The following is an 18,547-nucleotide window of genomic DNA, read 5'->3' on the forward strand; positions in this document are numbered from 1 at the left end:
TATAATAAGATTCAATAAATTAACTCATAAATCAGAACATCTTCTCCTCTCATGCCTTGTAAATTATTTTGTAAATTGTGAATTAGATGCTTCTTTTTCTGACAAAAGTATGGCTTGGAAAGCCTTGGCCAAAATAAATATAAAATGTACATTTAAAATCCAAAGATCAGCCTTTTTGGATATGTCGACCCAGTATGTGATTGTTGACAGGAGATTTTGCCCAGCCTCATTTTGACTATGCAGTGAGTTGATAGTATACTGGTTTAACACAAAAATAAAATAATATATTACACAAAGCTTAAAATAAATTGATTAGGGTGGTTTTAAATGTATACACATGTACGCATTTAGAGACATTTTAGACAGGTGAATTGGTAGAGAATAGGGTTACATGAGTTAAGATGCTGCTTACCTATAAGCTTATACCTATAAGCAATTTTAGTATTTAATATCTATGTTTAGAGACACTCATACTCATTATACATATGAAACCTCCACAAATTCTGTTCCAACTAGGTTCAAAACAAAATTGGGAAAGAATACATTTCAGTCTACAGCTTTGCTTGGGAATAGATTTCTTATGTATGTTAAATGTAGTCCATTGCAAAGGGTTTATAAATGTATTTTAAAAAGATGGTATTTTAGTCATTTGTAAGCATGTGGAGCATTTTTTAATTCACCTGAAAGCCACTATGTTGTCTTTTTGGTGTATATTTTATTATGTTTGTAAGATGAGCTGTCCATTTTGTCTGTTTGTTTTTTTTTTTTTGTGAAGAGGACCATAATGGAAATAAGCCATTGGGTTTTATTGGGTTTTAATCCTCAATAATTTAAAGGGTATAATGAATGCAGTGCAGTGTTGTGTGTTTTAAAATCAATAATTAATTTCAGTTAATATATTAATCACCAACACCACCTTCCATTAAGAGATATTTTTACATCATAACAAAGATACAGTGCGGCACGGTGGTGCATCAGGTAGTGTCGCAGTCACACAGCTCCAGGGACCTGGAGGTTGTGGGTTTGATTCCTGCTCCGGGTGACTGTCTGTGTGTTCTCCCCGTGTCTGTGTGGGTTTCCTCCCGGTGATCCGGTTTCCTCCCACAGTCCAAAAACACACGTTGGTAGGTGGACTGGTGACTCAAAAAATGTCCGTAGGTGTGAATGTGTGTGTTGCTCTGCGAAGGACTGGCTCCCCCTCCAGAGTGTATTCCTGCCTTGTGCCCAATGATTCCAGGTAGGCTCTGGACCCACTGTAACCCTGAACTGGATAAGCAGTTACAGATAATGAATGAATGAATGAACAAAGATGCATTTGCAGTTCACATAAACCACACCTGCCTGGTTCAAGCTGAAAGTAGATCATTGCTATTGAAAAACTATTAGGCTGAATTTATTTTTTTTTTTTATTTGTCCCACCCACTGTAATATAAAACATGATTGAGTGATTCACTGATTGGTTGATTGATTGATTGCACTGTCAATTCCTATATATGTCAGTAAATCTGACATGTTAGCCCTTCTGTTCAGCTATTGAAGGCTTAACCAATGGGGACCTTACTTGGCTGATTACCTATATAGACACCAAAAAGGAAAATAAGTCCTAACTGGTGCGTTTTCCAAGTAGTATTTAAAGAATGTATTCTATTTATGTTATTAGTTCATCTGATATGCTAACCTTCAGCTTAATGATAAAGGTGTTGTGCTTTCTGTTGCTGTACCCTTTAACAGAATTGAACAGAACTCATGTAGATAGTTTTGAGTTTTACGAGAGTAATGATATTTTGTCTATTCCATTGCCGTCAAAAGACAGAGGAAGATCAGGTGACAGTGTGGAATGCATGGGGGCTTTAAAAGGGTGGCGTGAGTGAGCTGATCAGGTGTTGGAGGAGTGGGAGAAAACTGTTAGGAGCTCTTAATGTAAGAGCAATTGGGATGGGACTGTTGCTAACACTAGCTAATTATAGTGAGGGATGTCCTTGGGTATTCTTGAAAGAGGAGAGGGCAGAGGATATCCCAAAGAAAGGCCCCCCCTCACTTAACTCTCGAGCTCTCTCTCTCTCTCTCTCTCTCTCTCTCTCTCTCTTTGTGTTTTATTTTTAGCCAGGCTTGCTGGTTTTTCTACCCCTTGCTTTGCTACAGTCCCAAGCCTTACAAGGTCCAGAAACTCTGTTGCCCAGCAACTCTGCATGTTTTGACCCAAGCAGAAAGGGTTCAGCAACTGACCTACAGTGACCTCTCCCACTGTGATAATTAGCATCCCTTCACCATCACAATACCATCATCATCATCATCATCATCACCATCATCATCACCTCCAGTGACCTGCACCACTGGTGACCTGTGTTCAGAAAGTACTTTGTTGTGTCATTAATGCAGCGGTGATGACACTCTCACTGTCAAAGATACGATAATGGAATCTTAATTTTGACATGTTTTATGCTAATTAACCAAATCATGCCTCACCCACAAACATGCTCCTTCATAATGGCTAATGAAAGGTTGGAAACTTTTGAGGATGTTGGGAATAGTCAATGAGGTATAAACTAGACAGGTTTGTCTCTGACTGCATTTGTATAAGAGTCGGTGAAGTGGATTTTATTGTCATTTCAACCCCACATTATATACAATACACGGATACTTCAGAGTGGTGGGTGGAGCTATATTTACAGTATCTATGGAGTGATGTAGATGAGTGTGTGTCTGATGGTGTTTATGTAAGAGGCGGAGTCAGGAAATCAGTAGGTTGTTTGAGTTGGGGCGGTGCTATTGGGGTGAACTGGTTTCTTGTGTCTGGTATAAATTACAATGTGCTTTTAATGCTGTTGAATTTACTATAAATCATACTGAACATTTTTACACTTCTTTGATTTTATATATTGTGTTGTGTACACACTTCTAAAGCCCATTTATATGTTTGAAACATGTTTGAATCTGAAGTTGCCCACACATTGTTTCACAATTTTCAGCAGAGCGCAGGATATAAAGCTTGTCTATAGCAATGGTTGCTATAAGTATTTATTTGTGTGTGGATTTGAATCAATCTGTTGTTGACAGTGGGCAGTTTGTGTGTAATGACACCTGCCCCATTCTTGTCTGCCATAAATTTCCGTACATGTTCGTGCGTGAGAGAGAGAAAAAGATAGTGAGAGTAAGAGAGAGCAAGAGATAAGAGGAGAGAAGGGAGACAAGTTGTTAACGGGAGGAAAGCTAAGTGTGAAAAGGGACATGAGGAGGCTCAATAAATAGTAACAGCTGCAGGAAAGGGGGGTTGTTTACTGTGACATCTCTCTATGTTGGATAAGAGGAAAACAAGACATAACATATACACTTCATACACCCAATTCCAAAAAAGAATAACATTAATAATTTGTGATATCTTTTATAATTTTTCAGCAGCTTTTTCAGAGCCAACTGTAGATAATATACTGACATGTTTGTTAGGTTTACAGATATTTTTGTTACTGTACCCGTTTCTAGCCTCTCTTTTTCAGTTAGAAATACTATAGCTTGAGTTATTGTGACTTAAAGACTGATCCGTACACATGAGCTGTGGACTTTGTGTCTTGTAAAGAAAGAGACAAGTAATACAGACTGCAACACTCCGTGTGAGTGAGAGAAGGTAAGCTGCTGTGCAGTGGTTGAAGCATTGGCATTATCATCAGGAAACCACCCATCCTTAGCCAACTGAGGTCAGAAGTCTAATAGAGCACAACTGGGTTCACTCAATAGATGGGTGAGTGGCCCTTTACATGGCAAGGTGCCATGCATGTGAAACAAGCATGCGTGTCTGTCTGATGATGTGATTGACCTGGGCAGTCCACACTCTCCTCCAGTTCGTTGAGCTGTCCAGTGACATTGAACAAGTTGTACTGCCAAAAAACATCACGTTTTGGAGAAGTCACTTTTTTGTCCTCGCCCTCCAGTGTTAGTGTCATGGTGTCAAAACACACTTTCAGCTACAATACATAACTTAGAATAATTATACTGGCCAGATGCCTTTGCTCTGCCCTGAGAGGAGAGAGAGAGAGAGAGAGAGAGAGAGCGAGCGCTTAGCAAACCAGACAGGGACCCTTTGGTTTTTTAGACTTTAACAGACACTGTGGCTGCATAAACATATTACTTTTCTGCCGGTTTCGCACAAAAAAAGACTTGAGAGCAGCAAATAGTGAGGAAACATCTCCAGAACAGTACAAAACTTATTTTTGATTAAAATTGTGAATGTCGCCTGTAATTTTAGTCATGTAGAAAGGATGAATTTATTTACATCAAGTGAATACATTGCAATAATTTGTTTATTATTTCCTGAATGTGTGTGTGTGTGTGTGTGTGTGTGCACACGTGTGTGCGTGTGTGTGCGCGTGCGTTTGTGCATGCAGGACTTTTCTGCGCTCCAGTGACAAGAGATAACATACTGAGGGAGGGGAGAACATTGTGTATGCCTAACATTTACAGCATGCATATGGATATGCTAACTACATTTCTAATAATAATTTGAGGCCACAGGAATTTCCGTACTCATTTTGTATTACTGTGTATGTGCATGTGTTTAGTTCTCAGTTATATTGGATTAGCATTTCTGTTTGTTTTGAAGCAAAAAAAAAATGTGATTGACACCACTGACCATCCAGGGTGTGTTACTGGACTCACCGTGGCCCTGAACAGGACAGAGCAATTACAGAAAATGAATAAATGAATGAATGAATGGGTAATTTTCTAAAATCATATGCTAGACCACAATGTCAATGGTGTGAAACAAGTAAAATGTAATTAGGAAAAGCAAAGCACAAATCTGCAAAAATGATACATAAATGCAGTTACTGTCCATCTCTGTACATTATTATCAGGTTTTCTGGATATTGGATGGACACTGAAGGTGCTGGGTGCTTTTAATATCATCGTTTACCTGAACTTGTTTTCGTGAGCATTGATTTCAGGGTTACTTTACGGGTCTGACATTCCTGGCACTGGCAAGCTGAGGGGGCAACCCTCACCATTCCAGTGGGACCACTATAAAACCACTTTAGATTTAGAGAGAGATGGTCCAAGGGTCAAGAATGATGAGACAACAGAGAGCTTATATTTCACTCATGAAAATCTCACATGTTTACACACTCCCAAGCACAGTCAAGAGCTTCTGACTACAGCATCTAAATACCAAGCAGATAGCCTAAGCTTGTAAAAATAAGGGGTTCTAAATGGATCTTTGCGTACACACAGGGTTGTGTGAAAAAAATATTTGAATGAAGAAGAGGGGGTGCTGATAGTGCCTTCAGCTGCAAGCTGAATTTATAGTGTAATATATACAGTGATTAATAATTAAACATTCACCATTGATCAGTGAAAGTTAAAACCAGCTTTCTAATGAAAAAGGCACAATGGTAAAATGGCATGTTTATCCTGTTCACTAAGCTTTGCAAGAGCAAGTTTTTGTGTCAAATTAAGATATAACAATGTTTTATTTTGTGGGCTAGTTAGGCAGTAAGGACATTTATAACACCGCATTTAAAGCTGGCAAATCATTTCAAATTATTTGCATAATACAGCTATTAATAAATGTCCCTCATGTGTATGAATTCTCCAAGAAGAAGCCAACTAATTAGTATCAGAGGGTTCACACTATGCTCATCTAAATGTGGACAGGATGATATCATGTCTCTCTCTCACACAGTACATTGTGGATAAACCAGAGTAAAACACATGCCAACACTAGGACCTTGGCACTTATTCCCATCCATACCACTGTGGTTTTTAAAATACAAATGTTAGCATATTGTTAAAACACCTGCATTTAATCAAAAAGATGATATATATATATATTTTTTTTTTTTTTTTTTCCAAACTTACTGAACAGATAACCACCTAGGCAAAACTGGTTCTTTGTGGCTAAATATATTGTGAGATATTACAAACTTGGCCGTGAACCCCTTTAATAAGAATTTAAAAGAATAAGAAAAGTTTTTTATATAATGTACACCCACCTAAAATATGAAGGGGTAATTAGGCTAACAGCTTCGACAGAGGGGACTTAGCTCCCATTATGACAGTTGTAGTCTTGCTTTGGAATTGTAGGTGAATACTGACCCCTCGTGGCCAGTTCTCTCAATGATTTTTTAGAATTATCACCTCAAATGTTAAATTCCCACGATTCGTCTCAAGTTATTACACCCACTGTGTCCGAAGATGAGGGTCTTAATGAGGCAATTATTTAGATCAATTCTGTCAGATGTAGGAGATACTCCGGTTCTAGTGTTCTGTGGTTTATTCTCAAATACACAGTGTAGTGGATATTTAAAGAAATATAAATCTTAATTGTTAATGATACTGCTGATAGAAAAATGACATGAGAATATATTAAGAAATGACAGTTATCTTCTTTTACTAAAACTTTAATAACAATGAATAACCAGTAAACCATATTCACAATATTTACAGGGTTTCAACAAATACTTTTTGTTTTTTTGCTGAAACTAAAGTTGTTACTGAATCTCGTCTTTACAGTATCAAATCATACAGATACTGAATACAGGTACAGAAATACAACACTAAGGAATGTTAACAATCCACCATTAACAGAAGGTAAAAGCGGAACAGAGTCCACACTTTCTTAATGAGGTTCAGACAGAACAGCGTATGTACCACATAATTATGTGATTCATGTCTTGTACTCTTCATGTTGCATATCCATGAACAATGACAAACAATTTAATCTAATGAGCAGCACCCGAGAGTCTGGATTTTCTTCAACATATTGCTTAGTCCACTTCTTCAATAGTGGGCCCCTGGGAGCTGGCCCCTGAGTTGGACCGAGCCTGAGCTCCACAGCCTCCAGCCGGCATCCCTCCCTGGTACAGCTTAGTGATGATGGGGTTGCAGACCTTCTCCAGTTCCTTCAGCTGATGCTCAAACTCCTCCTTATCAGCCAGCTGGTTGTTCTCCAGCCAGTTAATGGCCTGGTTGCACTTCTCCAACACTTTCTTCTTGTCCTCTTCACTGATCTTGCCTTTCATGTTCTCATCCTCTACACTGTTCTTCATGTTAAAGGCGTACGCCTCCAGGGAGTTCTTGGCTGCAATTTTCTCTCTCTGGAGGTCGTCCTCAGCTTTGTATTTATCTGCTTCCTGCACCATCCTCTCAATGTCCTCCTTGCTCAGTCTGCCCTTGTCGTTGGTGATGGTGATCTTGTTCTCTTTGCCCGTGCTTTTGTCCACTGCTGACACATTCAGAATACCGTTGGCATCAATGTCAAAGGTCACCTCGATTTGAGGGACTCCACGGGGAGCAGGAGGGATTCCCGACAGTTCAAACTTCCCCAGCAGGTTGTTGTCTTTGGTCATGGCTCTCTCTCCTTCATACACTTGGATCAGAACCCCAGGCTGGTTGTCTGCGTACGTGCTGAAGGTCTGCGTCTGCTTGGTGGGGATGGTAGTGTTGCGCTTGATCAGAGCAGTCATGACACCTCCTGCAGTCTCAATGCCCAGCGACAGCGGGGCCACGTCCAGCAGCAGCAGATCCTGCACGTTTCCAGAGGTGTCGCCCATGAGGATGGCGGCCTGAACTGCAGCACCATAAGCTACTGCCTCGTCTGGGTTGATGCTTTTGTTCAGTTCACGGCCGTTGAAGAAATCCTGCAGCAGCTTCTGGATCTTGGGGATTCTTGTAGAACCGCCGACCAGAACAATGTCGTGGATCTGGGACTTGTCCATCTTTGCGTCTCTCAGTGCTTTCTCCACTGGCTCTAGAGTTCCCCTGAACAGGTCTGAGCACATCTCCTCAAATCGTGCTCTGGTGATGGACGTGTAGAAGTCAATGCCCTCATAGAGGGAGTCAATTTCAATGCTGGCCTGAGAGCTAGAGGACAGGGTTCTCTTGGCTCTCTCACACGCCGTACGGAGCCTCCTCAGGGCCCGCTTGTTCTGGCTGATGTCCTTCTTGTGTTTCCTCTTGAATTCCTCCACAAAGTGGTTGACCAGGCGGTTGTCAAAGTCCTCCCCACCCAGGTGAGTGTCTCCTGCTGTGGCTTTCACCTCAAAAATGCCGTCTTCAATGGTCAGGATCGACACATCGAAGGTACCGCCTCCCAGGTCAAAGATCAGGACGTTCCGCTCTCCTTGCTTGCCTTTGTCCAGGCCATATGCGATGGCTGCAGCCGTGGGTTCATTGATGATCCTCAGCACATTCAGACCAGCAATCACCCCGGCGTCTTTGGTGGCCTGCCTCTGAGAGTCATTGAAGTAGGCAGGTACAGTAACAACAGCGTTTGTCACTTTCTGTCCAAGATAGGCCTCTGCGATTTCTTTCATTTTCACCAGAACCATGGAGGAGATCTCTTCAGGGTAGAAGGTCTTGGTCTCTCCTTTGTGCTCCACTTTAACCTTAGGCTTGCCTCCATCACTGGTCACTTGGAAGGGCCAGTGCTTCATGTCCGACTGGACGACGGGATCGTCAAACTTGCGGCCGATCAGTCTCTTGGCGTCAAACACTGTGTTGTTGGGGTTCATAGCCACTTGGTTTTTCGCAGCGTCTCCAATGAGCCTCTCTGTGTCTGTGAAGGCCACATAACTGGGTGTGGTCCTGTTTCCCTGGTCATTGGCGATGATCTCCACTTTTCCGTGCTGAAACACCCCCACACAAGAGTAGGTAGTGCCCAGGTCAATGCCAATGGCAGTTCCTTTTGCAGATGACATTCTGACTATTTTCTGGTGCCTGTAATGAAACATATGAATTGGATTCACTGATCAATATGAGTGCATTGGTAAAATAATGGTTGTGTAAAGTTGTACATTAAAAAGTAACCTATGTTTAAAAAACCTATTAGTACCTATAACAGTACGAAATTATTAGAAAACAAATAATTCTATTGTAGTTTATGCTGAGTTCAGAGAGTCAGACGAGTAATATTATTTTACAGTATTCATCATTTTTGAGTTTTATAATTAACTACACAAACACTTTTCTCTCTGATTATAATTATTCACTTTACTAATGGTTTTTGGATGATATGTTGACTTAATTGTTGATTGAGAGTGTTTTTGTTTATATTTTTGTCACTTTATGGTCATAATTAGAGATATGACTGCAATCACATTGTCACTACACAAAATACATGCGAATTTGCATATAACCTCATAACCATTACTACTACTATTTAGTTGTAGTCCTTATTCCTGAAACAACCAGAAAGATTTTTTACATATATTAATATTATTATTATATTATAGTAGATTATAGTATTATAGTACATATAAGACTTTTACTATACGTTGACTTTAACAGCATCTCTTGCCTCTACATGAAAACATAATTTCACAAAGAAAAAGAAATAAAGACTAGTTCTTACAGTCGATAGGATTCAGTAGTGAGCGTAGATGAAGTTTAGCTGATGAAGCCTCTTCTTTATCCTTCTTCGTTTCTGTTCCACTCTGTACTCAGTTTATAGTTCTGCTGTTACACCGTTCGCCGGTGTTTTATACTCAACTCTGACTCTCACCGTCTCTTCTCCACTCTTCTCGGTCTTTCTACAAAGATCTAACAGAACTGACCAATCAGAACCAAATGCGCTGACGAGGCCCAGCCCCCGACGACTCGACTCAGGAAGACACCACTCGTCGAGAGCACAGGAGCGCTTTCCAGACACTTCTTTGGGGTTATTTTCATTTTCTTTTTATCCTTTTCTCTTCTTTTGATACGGAAAATTGTTCCTGTAATAATTTATATTGAATACTAAATATGAGTCATTTTGAATGGATTTAGGTGTTAAGATTAAGTCAGGTTTATTTATGGAGCAATAATATTCATCTTACAATACAGCATCCACATTAAGATGAAGAGGGAAATATTGAATAAGATACATATCGTGATGTGTGTCATGATTGTGTACAGAATGCACGGCAACTCTTTGTCCCTTTTTAAAAAAATACTCAACTGCACATTTATAAAGTTAATGCTGTCTTATGGAAAACGTAATGCTCTTTGTGCAGCCTCCACTAGTGAGAACAACCTAAATATAAAGGTATATTCTTGTGCAAAGATAAAATAAAATAATATCAGGTAAAATTTAAATTGCAATTTTAAAAAACTTTTTTCTTCACTGGAACTGTTAAAAACCCCCTTCTGGTGGTGAAATGGTACGTTCCTGAATCATCGGGGGCTGGGCCTCGTCAGCACATTTGGTTCTGATTGGTCAGTTCTGTTAGATCTTTGGAGAAAGACCGAGAAGAGTGGAGAAGAGACGGTGAGAGTCAGAGCTGAGTATAAAACACCGGCGAACGGTGTAACAGCAGAACTATAAACTGAGTACAGAGTGGAACAGAAACGAAGAAGTTAAAGAAGAGGCTTCATCAGCTAAACTTCATCTACGCTCACTACTGAATCCTATCGACTGTAAGAACTAGTCTTTATTTCTTTTTCTTTGTGAAATTATGTTTTCATGTAGAGGCAAGAGATGCTGTTAAAGTCAACGTATAGTAAAAGTCTTATATGTACTATAATACTATAATCTACTATAATATAATAATAATATTAATATATGTAAAAAATCTTTCTGGTTGTTTCAGGAATAAGGACTACAACTAAATAGTAGTAGTAATGATTATGAGGTTATATGCAAATTCGCATGTATTTTGTGTAGTGACAATGTGATTGCAGTCATATCTCTAATTATGACCATAAAGTGACAAAAATATAAACAAAAACACTCTCAATCAACAATTAAGTCAACATATCATCCAAAAACCATTAGTAAAGTGAATAATTATAATCAGAGAGAAAAGTGTTTGTGTAGTTAATTATAAAACTCAAAAATGACGAATACTATATATAATATAATAATATTACTCGTCTGACTCTCTGAACTCAGCATAAACTACAATAGAATTATTTGTTTTCTAATAATTTCGTACTGTTATAGGTACTAATAGGTTTTTTAAACATAGGTTACTTTTTAATGTACAACTTTACACAGTAATTTTTTTACCAATGCACTCATATTGATCAGTGAATCCAATTCATATGTTTCATTACAGGCACCAGAAAATAGTCAGAATGTCATCTGCAAAAGGAACTGCCATTGGCATTGACCTGGGCACTACCTACTCTTGTGTGGGGGTGTTTCAGCACGGAAAAGTGGAGATCATCGCCAATGACCAGGGAAACAGGACCACACCCAGTTATGTGGCCTTCACAGACACAGAGAGGCTCATTGGAGACGCTGCGAAAAACCAAGTGGCTATGAACCCCAACAACACAGTGTTTGACGCCAAGAGACTGATCGGCCGCAAGTTTGACGATCCCGTCGTCCAGTCGGACATGAAGCACTGGCCCTTCCAAGTGACCAGTGATGGAGGCAAGCCTAAGGTTAAAGTGGAGCACAAAGGAGAGACCAAGACCTTCTACCCTGAAGAGATCTCCTCCATGGTTCTGGTGAAAATGAAAGAAATCGCAGAGGCCTATCTTGGACAGAAAGTGACAAACGCTGTTGTTACTGTACCTGCCTACTTCAATGACTCTCAGAGACAGGCCACCAAAGACGCCGGGGTGATTGCTGGTCTGAATGTGCTGAGGATCATCAATGAACCCACGGCTGCAGCCATCGCATATGGCCTGGACAAAGGCAAGCAAGGAGAGCGGAACGTCCTGATCTTTGACCTGGGAGGCGGTACCTTCGATGTGTCCATCCTGACCATTGAAGACGGCATTTTTGAGGTGAAAGCCACAGCAGGAGACACTCACCTGGGTGGGGAGGACTTTGACAACCGCCTGGTCAACCACTTTGTGGAGGAATTCAAGAGGAAACACAAGAAGGACATCAGCCAGAACAAGCGGGCCCTGAGGAGGCTCCGTACGGCGTGTGAGAGAGCCAAGCGAACCCTGTCCTCCAGCTCTCAGGCCAGCATTGAAATCGACTCCCTCTATGAGGGCATTGACTTCTACACGTCCATCACCAGAGCACGATTTGAGGAGATGTGCTCAGACCTGTTCAGGGGAACTCTAGAGCCAGTGGAGAAAGCACTGAGAGACGCAAAGATGGACAAGTCCCAGATCCACGACATTGTTCTGGTCGGCGGTTCTACAAGAATCCCCAAGATCCAGAAGCTGCTGCAGGATTTCTTCAACGGCCGTGAACTGAACAAAAGCATCAACCCAGACGAGGCAGTAGCTTATGGTGCTGCAGTTCAGGCCGCCATCCTCATGGGCGACACCTCTGGAAACGTGCAGGATCTGCTGCTGCTGGACGTGGCCCCGCTGTCGCTGGGCATTGAGACTGCAGGAGGTGTCATGACTGCTCTGATCAAGCGCAACACTACCATCCCCACCAAGCAGACGCAGACCTTCAGCACGTACGCAGACAACCAGCCTGGGGTTCTGATCCAAGTGTATGAAGGAGAGAGAGTCATGACCAAAGACAACAACCTGCTGGGGAAGTTTGACCTGTCGGGAATCCCTCCTGCTCCCCGTGGAGTCCCTCAAATCGAGGTGACCTTTGACATTGATGCCAACGGTATTCTGAATGTGTCAGCAGTGGACAAAAGCACGGGCAAAAAGAACAAGATCACCATCACCAACGACAAGGGCAGACTGAGCAAGGAGGACATCGAGAGGATGGTGCAGGAAGCAGATAAATACAAAGCTGAGGACGACCTCCAGAGAGAGAAACTTGCAGCCAAGAACTCCCTGGAGGCGTACGCCTTTAACATGAAGAACAGTGTGGAGGATGAGAACATGAAAGGCAAGATCAGTGAAGAGGACAAGAAGAAAGTAATGGAGAAATGCAACCAGGCCATTAACTGGCTGGAGAACAACCAGCTGGCTGATAAGGAGGAGTTTGAGCATCAGCTGAAGGAACTGGAGAAGGTCTGCAACCCCATCATCACTAAGCTGTACCATGGAGGGATGCCGGCTAGAGGCTGTGGAGCTCAGGCTCGGTCCAGCTCAGGGGCCAGCTCCCAGGGGCCCACTATTGAAGAAGTGGACTAAGCAATATGTTGAAGAAAATCCAGACTCTCAGGTGCTGCTTATTAGATTAAACTGTTTGTCATTGTTCATGGATATGCAACATGAAGAGTACAAGACATGAATCACATAATTATGTGGTACATACGCTGTTCTGTCTGAATCTCATTAAGAAAGTGTGGACTCTGCCAATCAGTTCCGCTTTTACCTTCTGTTAATGGTGGATTGTTAACATTCCTTAGTGTTGTATTTCTGTACCTGTATTCAGTATCTGTATGATTTGATACTGTAAAGACGAGATTCAGTAACAACTTTAGTTTCAGCAAAAAAACAAAAAGTATTTGTTGAAACCCTGTAAATATTGTGAATATGGTTTACTGGTTATTCATTGTTATTAAATATTTTAGTAAAAAAAGATAACTGTCGTTTCTTAATATATTCTCATATCATTTTTCTATCAGCAGTATCATTAACAATTAAGCTTTATATTTCTTTAAATATCCACTACACTGTGTATTTGAGAATAAACCACAGAACACTAGAACCGGAGTATCTCCTACATCTGACAGAATTGATCTAAATAATTGCCTCATTAAGACCCTCATCTTCGGACACAGTGGGTGTAATAACTTGAGACGAATCGTGGGACTCGTGTCCCACAGACAATTTAACATTTGAGGTGATAATTCTAAAAAATCATTGAGAGAATTGGCCACGAGGGGTCAGTATTCGCCTACAATTCCAAAGCAAGACTACAACTGTCATAACGGTTTTTCAGACTTTGCTAGCTAAGTCCCCTCTGTCGAAGCTATTAACCTAATTACCCCTTCATATTTTAGGTGGGTGTACATTACAAAAAAAACTTTTCTTATTCTTTTAAATTCTTATTAAAGGGGTTCATGGCCAAGTTTGTAATATCTCACAATATATTTAGCCACAAAGAACCAGTTTTGCCTAGGTGATTATCTGTTCAGTTAGTTTGGAAAAAAATATATAAATATAAATATATATACCATCTTTTTGATTAAGTGCATGTGTTTTAACAATATGCTAACATTTGTATTTTAAAAACCACAGTGGTATGGATGGGAATAAGTGCCAAGGTCCTAGTGTTGGCATGTGTTTTACTCTGGCTTATCCACAAATTTCAATCTGGTTTTAGGCCACACCATAGCACCGGAACGGCTTTAGTGAAGATAACAAACGACCTTCTTCTCGCCCTTGATCAAGGCTGCGTATCCATGCTAGTTCTACTCGACCTCAGTGCAGCTTTCGATACAATTGATCATACTATTCTGCTAGAAAGATTAAAAAACATGGTTGGAATAACAGGAACAGCCCTATCATGGTTTAAGTCTTACCTCACAGATCGCTATCAGTTTGTAAAAGTAAATAATGTTTCTTCTATTCATACAAAAATGAGATTTGGAGTTCCCCAAGGCTCCATTTTAGGACCTTTACTATTCATATTATACATGCTACCACTGGGCAGAGTTATTAGCAGGCATGGCATTACCTTCCACAGTTACACAGATGACACACAGTTATACACATCAGCCAAACAAGATGACAAACCAACACTAAAAAAATGGAGGACCGTGTTAAAGAATTGAAGCATTGGATGTCATACAATTTCCTTCTGCTAAACAGCGACAAAACCGAGGTTCTCCTTCTAGGTCCAAAACCTGCTATAAATAAGGTATCAGACTTAATACATAATTTTGACTTCCCTGTTCTCCCTAGCTCATCAGCTAAAAATCTGGGTGTTATAATTGATTCAGATCTATCATTTGATCAGCATATAGGTAACATTACAAAAACAGCTTTCCTATATCTTCAGAACTTCGCTAAGTTAAGAAACTCCTTATCCCTCCCAGATGCGGAAAAATTAGTTCATGCTTTTATTACATCAAGATTAGATTATTGCAATGCACTTTTATCAGGATGCTCCAGCAGAAACTTGAGTAAACTCCAGTTAATTCAAAATGCTGCAGCCAGGGTCCTCACTAAAATTAGAAAATTTGATCATATCAGCCCAGTCTTATCGGCCCTTCACTGGCTTCCAGTTAAATTCCGTATTGATTACAAAATTCTTTTACTCACGTATAAATCCCTACACGGTCTCGCCCCTAAATACTTGCAAGACCTCATCACACACTATGAACCACCAAGATTACTCAGATCTCAGGGCACTGGCCTCTTACTAGTACCCAGAATTCATAAGATTTCAGCGGGGGGAAAGCTTTCTCCTACAAAGCCCCTCAGCTCTGGAACAATCTTCCAGCTAGTGGTCGGGAAGCAGACACAGACACTATGTTTAAGTCTAGGCTCAAAACACACTTGTTCAGTTTAGCTTTTGGCAACTAACCTCTGTCTAGTTTAAGGTTGTCATTTCAGGAACTCATGGACATGGGGAATCAGGGTAAACCCGGATGATGTGCTCACAATTTCTCTTGCTTGGAGCGATAGGATGGCTTTGCTTGAGCTCCTTCTGGTTTCCCTCCTCCCAGTCTGTTACAGTCAGATCCCTCACTACACTAATGAAAATATTCACATGCTTTTATTCTCTGCTGCACTCAACTAAACTAACTGCTTCCCTTTTACTGTTTTCTGAGAAAATGGTGGCCCACTGATGGAAGATTGTTTGCTGGATTCTCCTGCGGCCCAGACCAGACCAGCTGCTCACCTTATTATTATTATGTAGCATAATGACACTTCATTGGTGATCATTTAAAATTCAATCTATAGTTTGATCAGAGGAGGATTGGTCCCCTTTGTGAGTCTTGGTTCCTCCCAAGGTTTCTTCCTCCAGCCTCGAGGGAGTTTTTCCTTGCCACTGTTGCCTTCGGCTTGCTCACATTGGGCTTTGATTTAAATGTTCTGTTCTGAAACTGTGAAGCTGCTTTGTGACAACGTCAGTTGTAAAAGGCGCTATACAAATAAATTTGATTTGATTTGATTTGATTTGATACTGTGTGAGAGAGAGACATAATATCATCCTGTCCACATTTAGATGAGCATAGTGTGAACCCTCTGATACTAATTAGTTGGCTTCTTTTTGGAGAATTCATACACATGAGGGACATTTACTAATAGCTATATTATGCAAATAATTTGAGATGATTTGCCAGCTTTAAATGCTGTGTTATAATGTCCTTACTGCCTAATTAGCCCAAAAAATGCTGTTTTAAAAACATTGTTATATTTTATATATTTTTTTTTATTTTTATTTTTATCCTAGTGAACAGGATAAACATGCCGTTTTGCCATTTGTGGCATTGTGCCTTTTTCATTAGAAAGCTGGTTTTACCTTTCACTGATCAATGGTTAAGAAAATGTTCATTATTAATCACTGTATATATTATACTGAGCTGTCACCTGATCAATGAGTTGGATCAGATGGTGGGGGAGGATGCCGGACAGACCTGGCAGGCCTAAACGTGTGCTGAGGGTTTGCTGGGAACGTTTGGTAGAGAAATCTGCCAGAAAGATCTTCAACTCCCACATCCGGCAGAGTTTCGACTGCATCCTGGGGGAGGCTGGTGACATTGAGTCAGAATGGCCCATATTCCAGACCTCCATTGTTGAGGCGGCTGAACGGGGCTGTGGCTGCAAAGTTGTCAGTGCCTGTCGGGGTGGCAATCCCCACACTAGGTGGTGGATACCCCGGGTGAGGGAGGCTGTCAAGCTGAAGAAAGAGTCTTATCGAGCCTGATTGGCCAGGGGGACTCCGGAGGCAGCTGACAGGTACCGAGGAGCCAAGTGGCTCGTGGCTTCGGCTGTCGCTGAGGCAAAAACTCGGGTGTGGGAGGAGTTTGGAGAGAACATGGAAAATGACTTTCGGTCGGCTCCGAGAAGTTTCTGGCAATCCATCAGGTGACTCAGGAGGGGAAAGCGGTTTTCCACCAACACTGTATATGGTGGGACTGGGGACGTCTTTAGGCGGTGGAAGGAATACTTCGAGGATTTTCTCAATCCCACCAGCACGTCTTCCGCAGAAGAAGTAGAGTTTGGGGACCCCGGGGGGTGCTTGTCTATCACTGGGGCTGAGGTGGCCGAGGTGGTAGGAAAACTCCTTGGCGGTAGGCCACTGGGGTTGGATGAAGTGCGCCCCGGGTTTCTCAAGGCTCTGGATGATGCGGGGCTGTCCTGGCAGACTGGGGTGGTGGTTCCCCTTTTTAAGAAGGGGGATCGGAGGGTGTGTTCCAACTATAGGGGGATCACACTCCTCAGCCTCCCAGGTAAAGTTTATGCAGGGGTACTGGAGAAGAGAGTCCGACTGATAGTTGAACCTCGGATCCAGGAGAAACAATGCGGAATCCACCTCGGTCGTGGAACACAGGACCAGCTCTTTTACCCTGTTTTTTGTGGATCTGGAGAAGGCATTTGACCGTGTCCCTCGGGATATTCTGTGGGGGGTGCTCTGGGAGTATGGGGCCATCTAGTCCCTGTATAAACAGAGCAGGCTGGCAGTAAGTCTGACTGGTTTCCAGTCGGAGTTGGACTCCATCAGGGCTGCCTGTTGTCACCAGTTTTGTTCATAATTTTTATTGACAGAATTTCTCGGCGTAGCCAAGTGGTGGAAGGTGTCCAGTTTGGTGGTCTCAGGATTTCATGTCTGCTTTTTGCGGATGATGTGGTCTTGTTGGCTTCATCGAGCCAGGATCTCCAGCTCTTGCTGGACCAGTTTGCAGCCGAGTCTGAAGTGGTAGGGATGAGGATCAGCACCTCCAAGTCCAAGTCCATGAAACTCAGTCGGAATAGGGTGGAGTGCTCTTTCCAGGTTGGAAGTGAGATCCTGCCTCTAGTGGAGGAGTTTAAATACCTCGGGTCTTGTTCACGAGTGAGGGAAAGATGGAGCGGGAGATTGACAGGCTGATCTGTGCAGCGTCAGCAGTAATGCGGGCTCCGTACCGGTCCATTGTGGTGAAAAGAGAGCTGAGCAGCAAAGCAAAGCTCTCGATTTACCGTTCGAGCTATGTCCCAACCCTCACCTATGGTCACGAGCTTTGAGTAGTGACCAAAAGAACGAGATCACAGGAAATTAGTTTTCTCTGCAGGGTGTCTGGACTCTCCCTTAGAGACAGGGTTTGGAGCTCGGACATCCCGGAGAGACTTGGAGTGGAGCCGCTGCTCCTCTATGTCGAGAGGAGCCAGTTGAGTTGGTTAGGGCATCTGATCCGGATGCCTCCTGGACGCCTTCCTGGTGAGGTGTTCCGGGCATGTCCAATAGGGAGGAGGCCCCGGGGCAGACCAAGAACATGCTGGAGAGACTACATGTCTCGACTGGCCTGGGAACGCCTTGGTATGCCCCAGAGGAGCTGGAGGTGGTGGCTGGGGAGAGGGAGGTCTGGGTTTCTTTGCTCCGACTGCTTCCCCCGCAACCTGGACCCGGATAAGCCGTGGATAATGGATGGATGGATGAGTGGATATATTATACTATAAATTCAGGTTGCAGCTGAAGGCACCCTTGCAGCAACCCCTCTTCTTCATTAAAATATATTTTTCACAGAATCCTGTGTGTTTTTACAAGCTTAGGCTATATGCTTGGTATTTAGATGCTGTATTCAGAAGCTCTTGACTGTGCTTGGGAGTG

At 42.0% G+C, this 18,547-nt stretch overlaps 2 protein-coding genes across 2 annotated transcripts; one reads left to right on the top strand and one right to left on the bottom strand.

Annotated features, from left to right (window-relative positions):
* Positions 1 to 6,413: 6,413 nt before the first annotated feature.
* hsp70.3 (heat shock cognate 70-kd protein, tandem duplicate 3) lies at positions 6,414 to 9,478 on the bottom strand. The gene is made up of 2 exons (XM_066642632.1): positions 9,341 to 9,478; positions 6,414 to 8,706 (listed from the first exon to the last, which is right to left on the bottom strand). The coding sequence occupies exon 2, from the start codon at positions 8,685 to 8,687 to the stop codon at positions 6,756 to 6,758; it is 1,932 nt and encodes a 643-aa protein (XP_066498729.1). The 5' UTR covers positions 8,688 to 8,706; positions 9,341 to 9,478; the 3' UTR covers positions 6,414 to 6,755.
* A 733-nt stretch (positions 9,479 to 10,211) lies between these two features.
* Positions 10,212 to 13,325, top strand: LOC136664992 (heat shock 70 kDa protein-like). The gene is made up of 2 exons (XM_066642530.1): positions 10,212 to 10,383; positions 11,025 to 13,325. Exon 2 carries the CDS (start codon positions 11,044 to 11,046, stop codon positions 12,973 to 12,975), a length of 1,932 nt encoding a protein of 643 aa, XP_066498627.1. The 5' UTR covers positions 10,212 to 10,383; positions 11,025 to 11,043; the 3' UTR covers positions 12,976 to 13,325.
* Positions 13,326 to 18,547: the final 5,222 nt, after the last annotated feature.

Source organism: Hoplias malabaricus, chromosome 13, assembly GCF_029633855.1.
Source record: "Hoplias malabaricus isolate fHopMal1 chromosome 13, fHopMal1.hap1, whole genome shotgun sequence".
Classification (NCBI taxonomy): Eukaryota; Metazoa; Chordata; class Actinopteri; order Characiformes; family Erythrinidae; genus Hoplias; species Hoplias malabaricus.

Bases quoted from the DNA above. Each gene is read 5' to 3' on its own strand.
- hsp70.3 (XM_066642632.1), bottom strand. From the start codon at position 8,687: ATGTCATCTGCAAAAGGAACTGCCATTGGCATTGACCTGGGCACTACC.
- LOC136664992 (XM_066642530.1), top strand. From the start codon at position 11,044: ATGTCATCTGCAAAAGGAACTGCCATTGGCATTGACCTGGGCACTACC.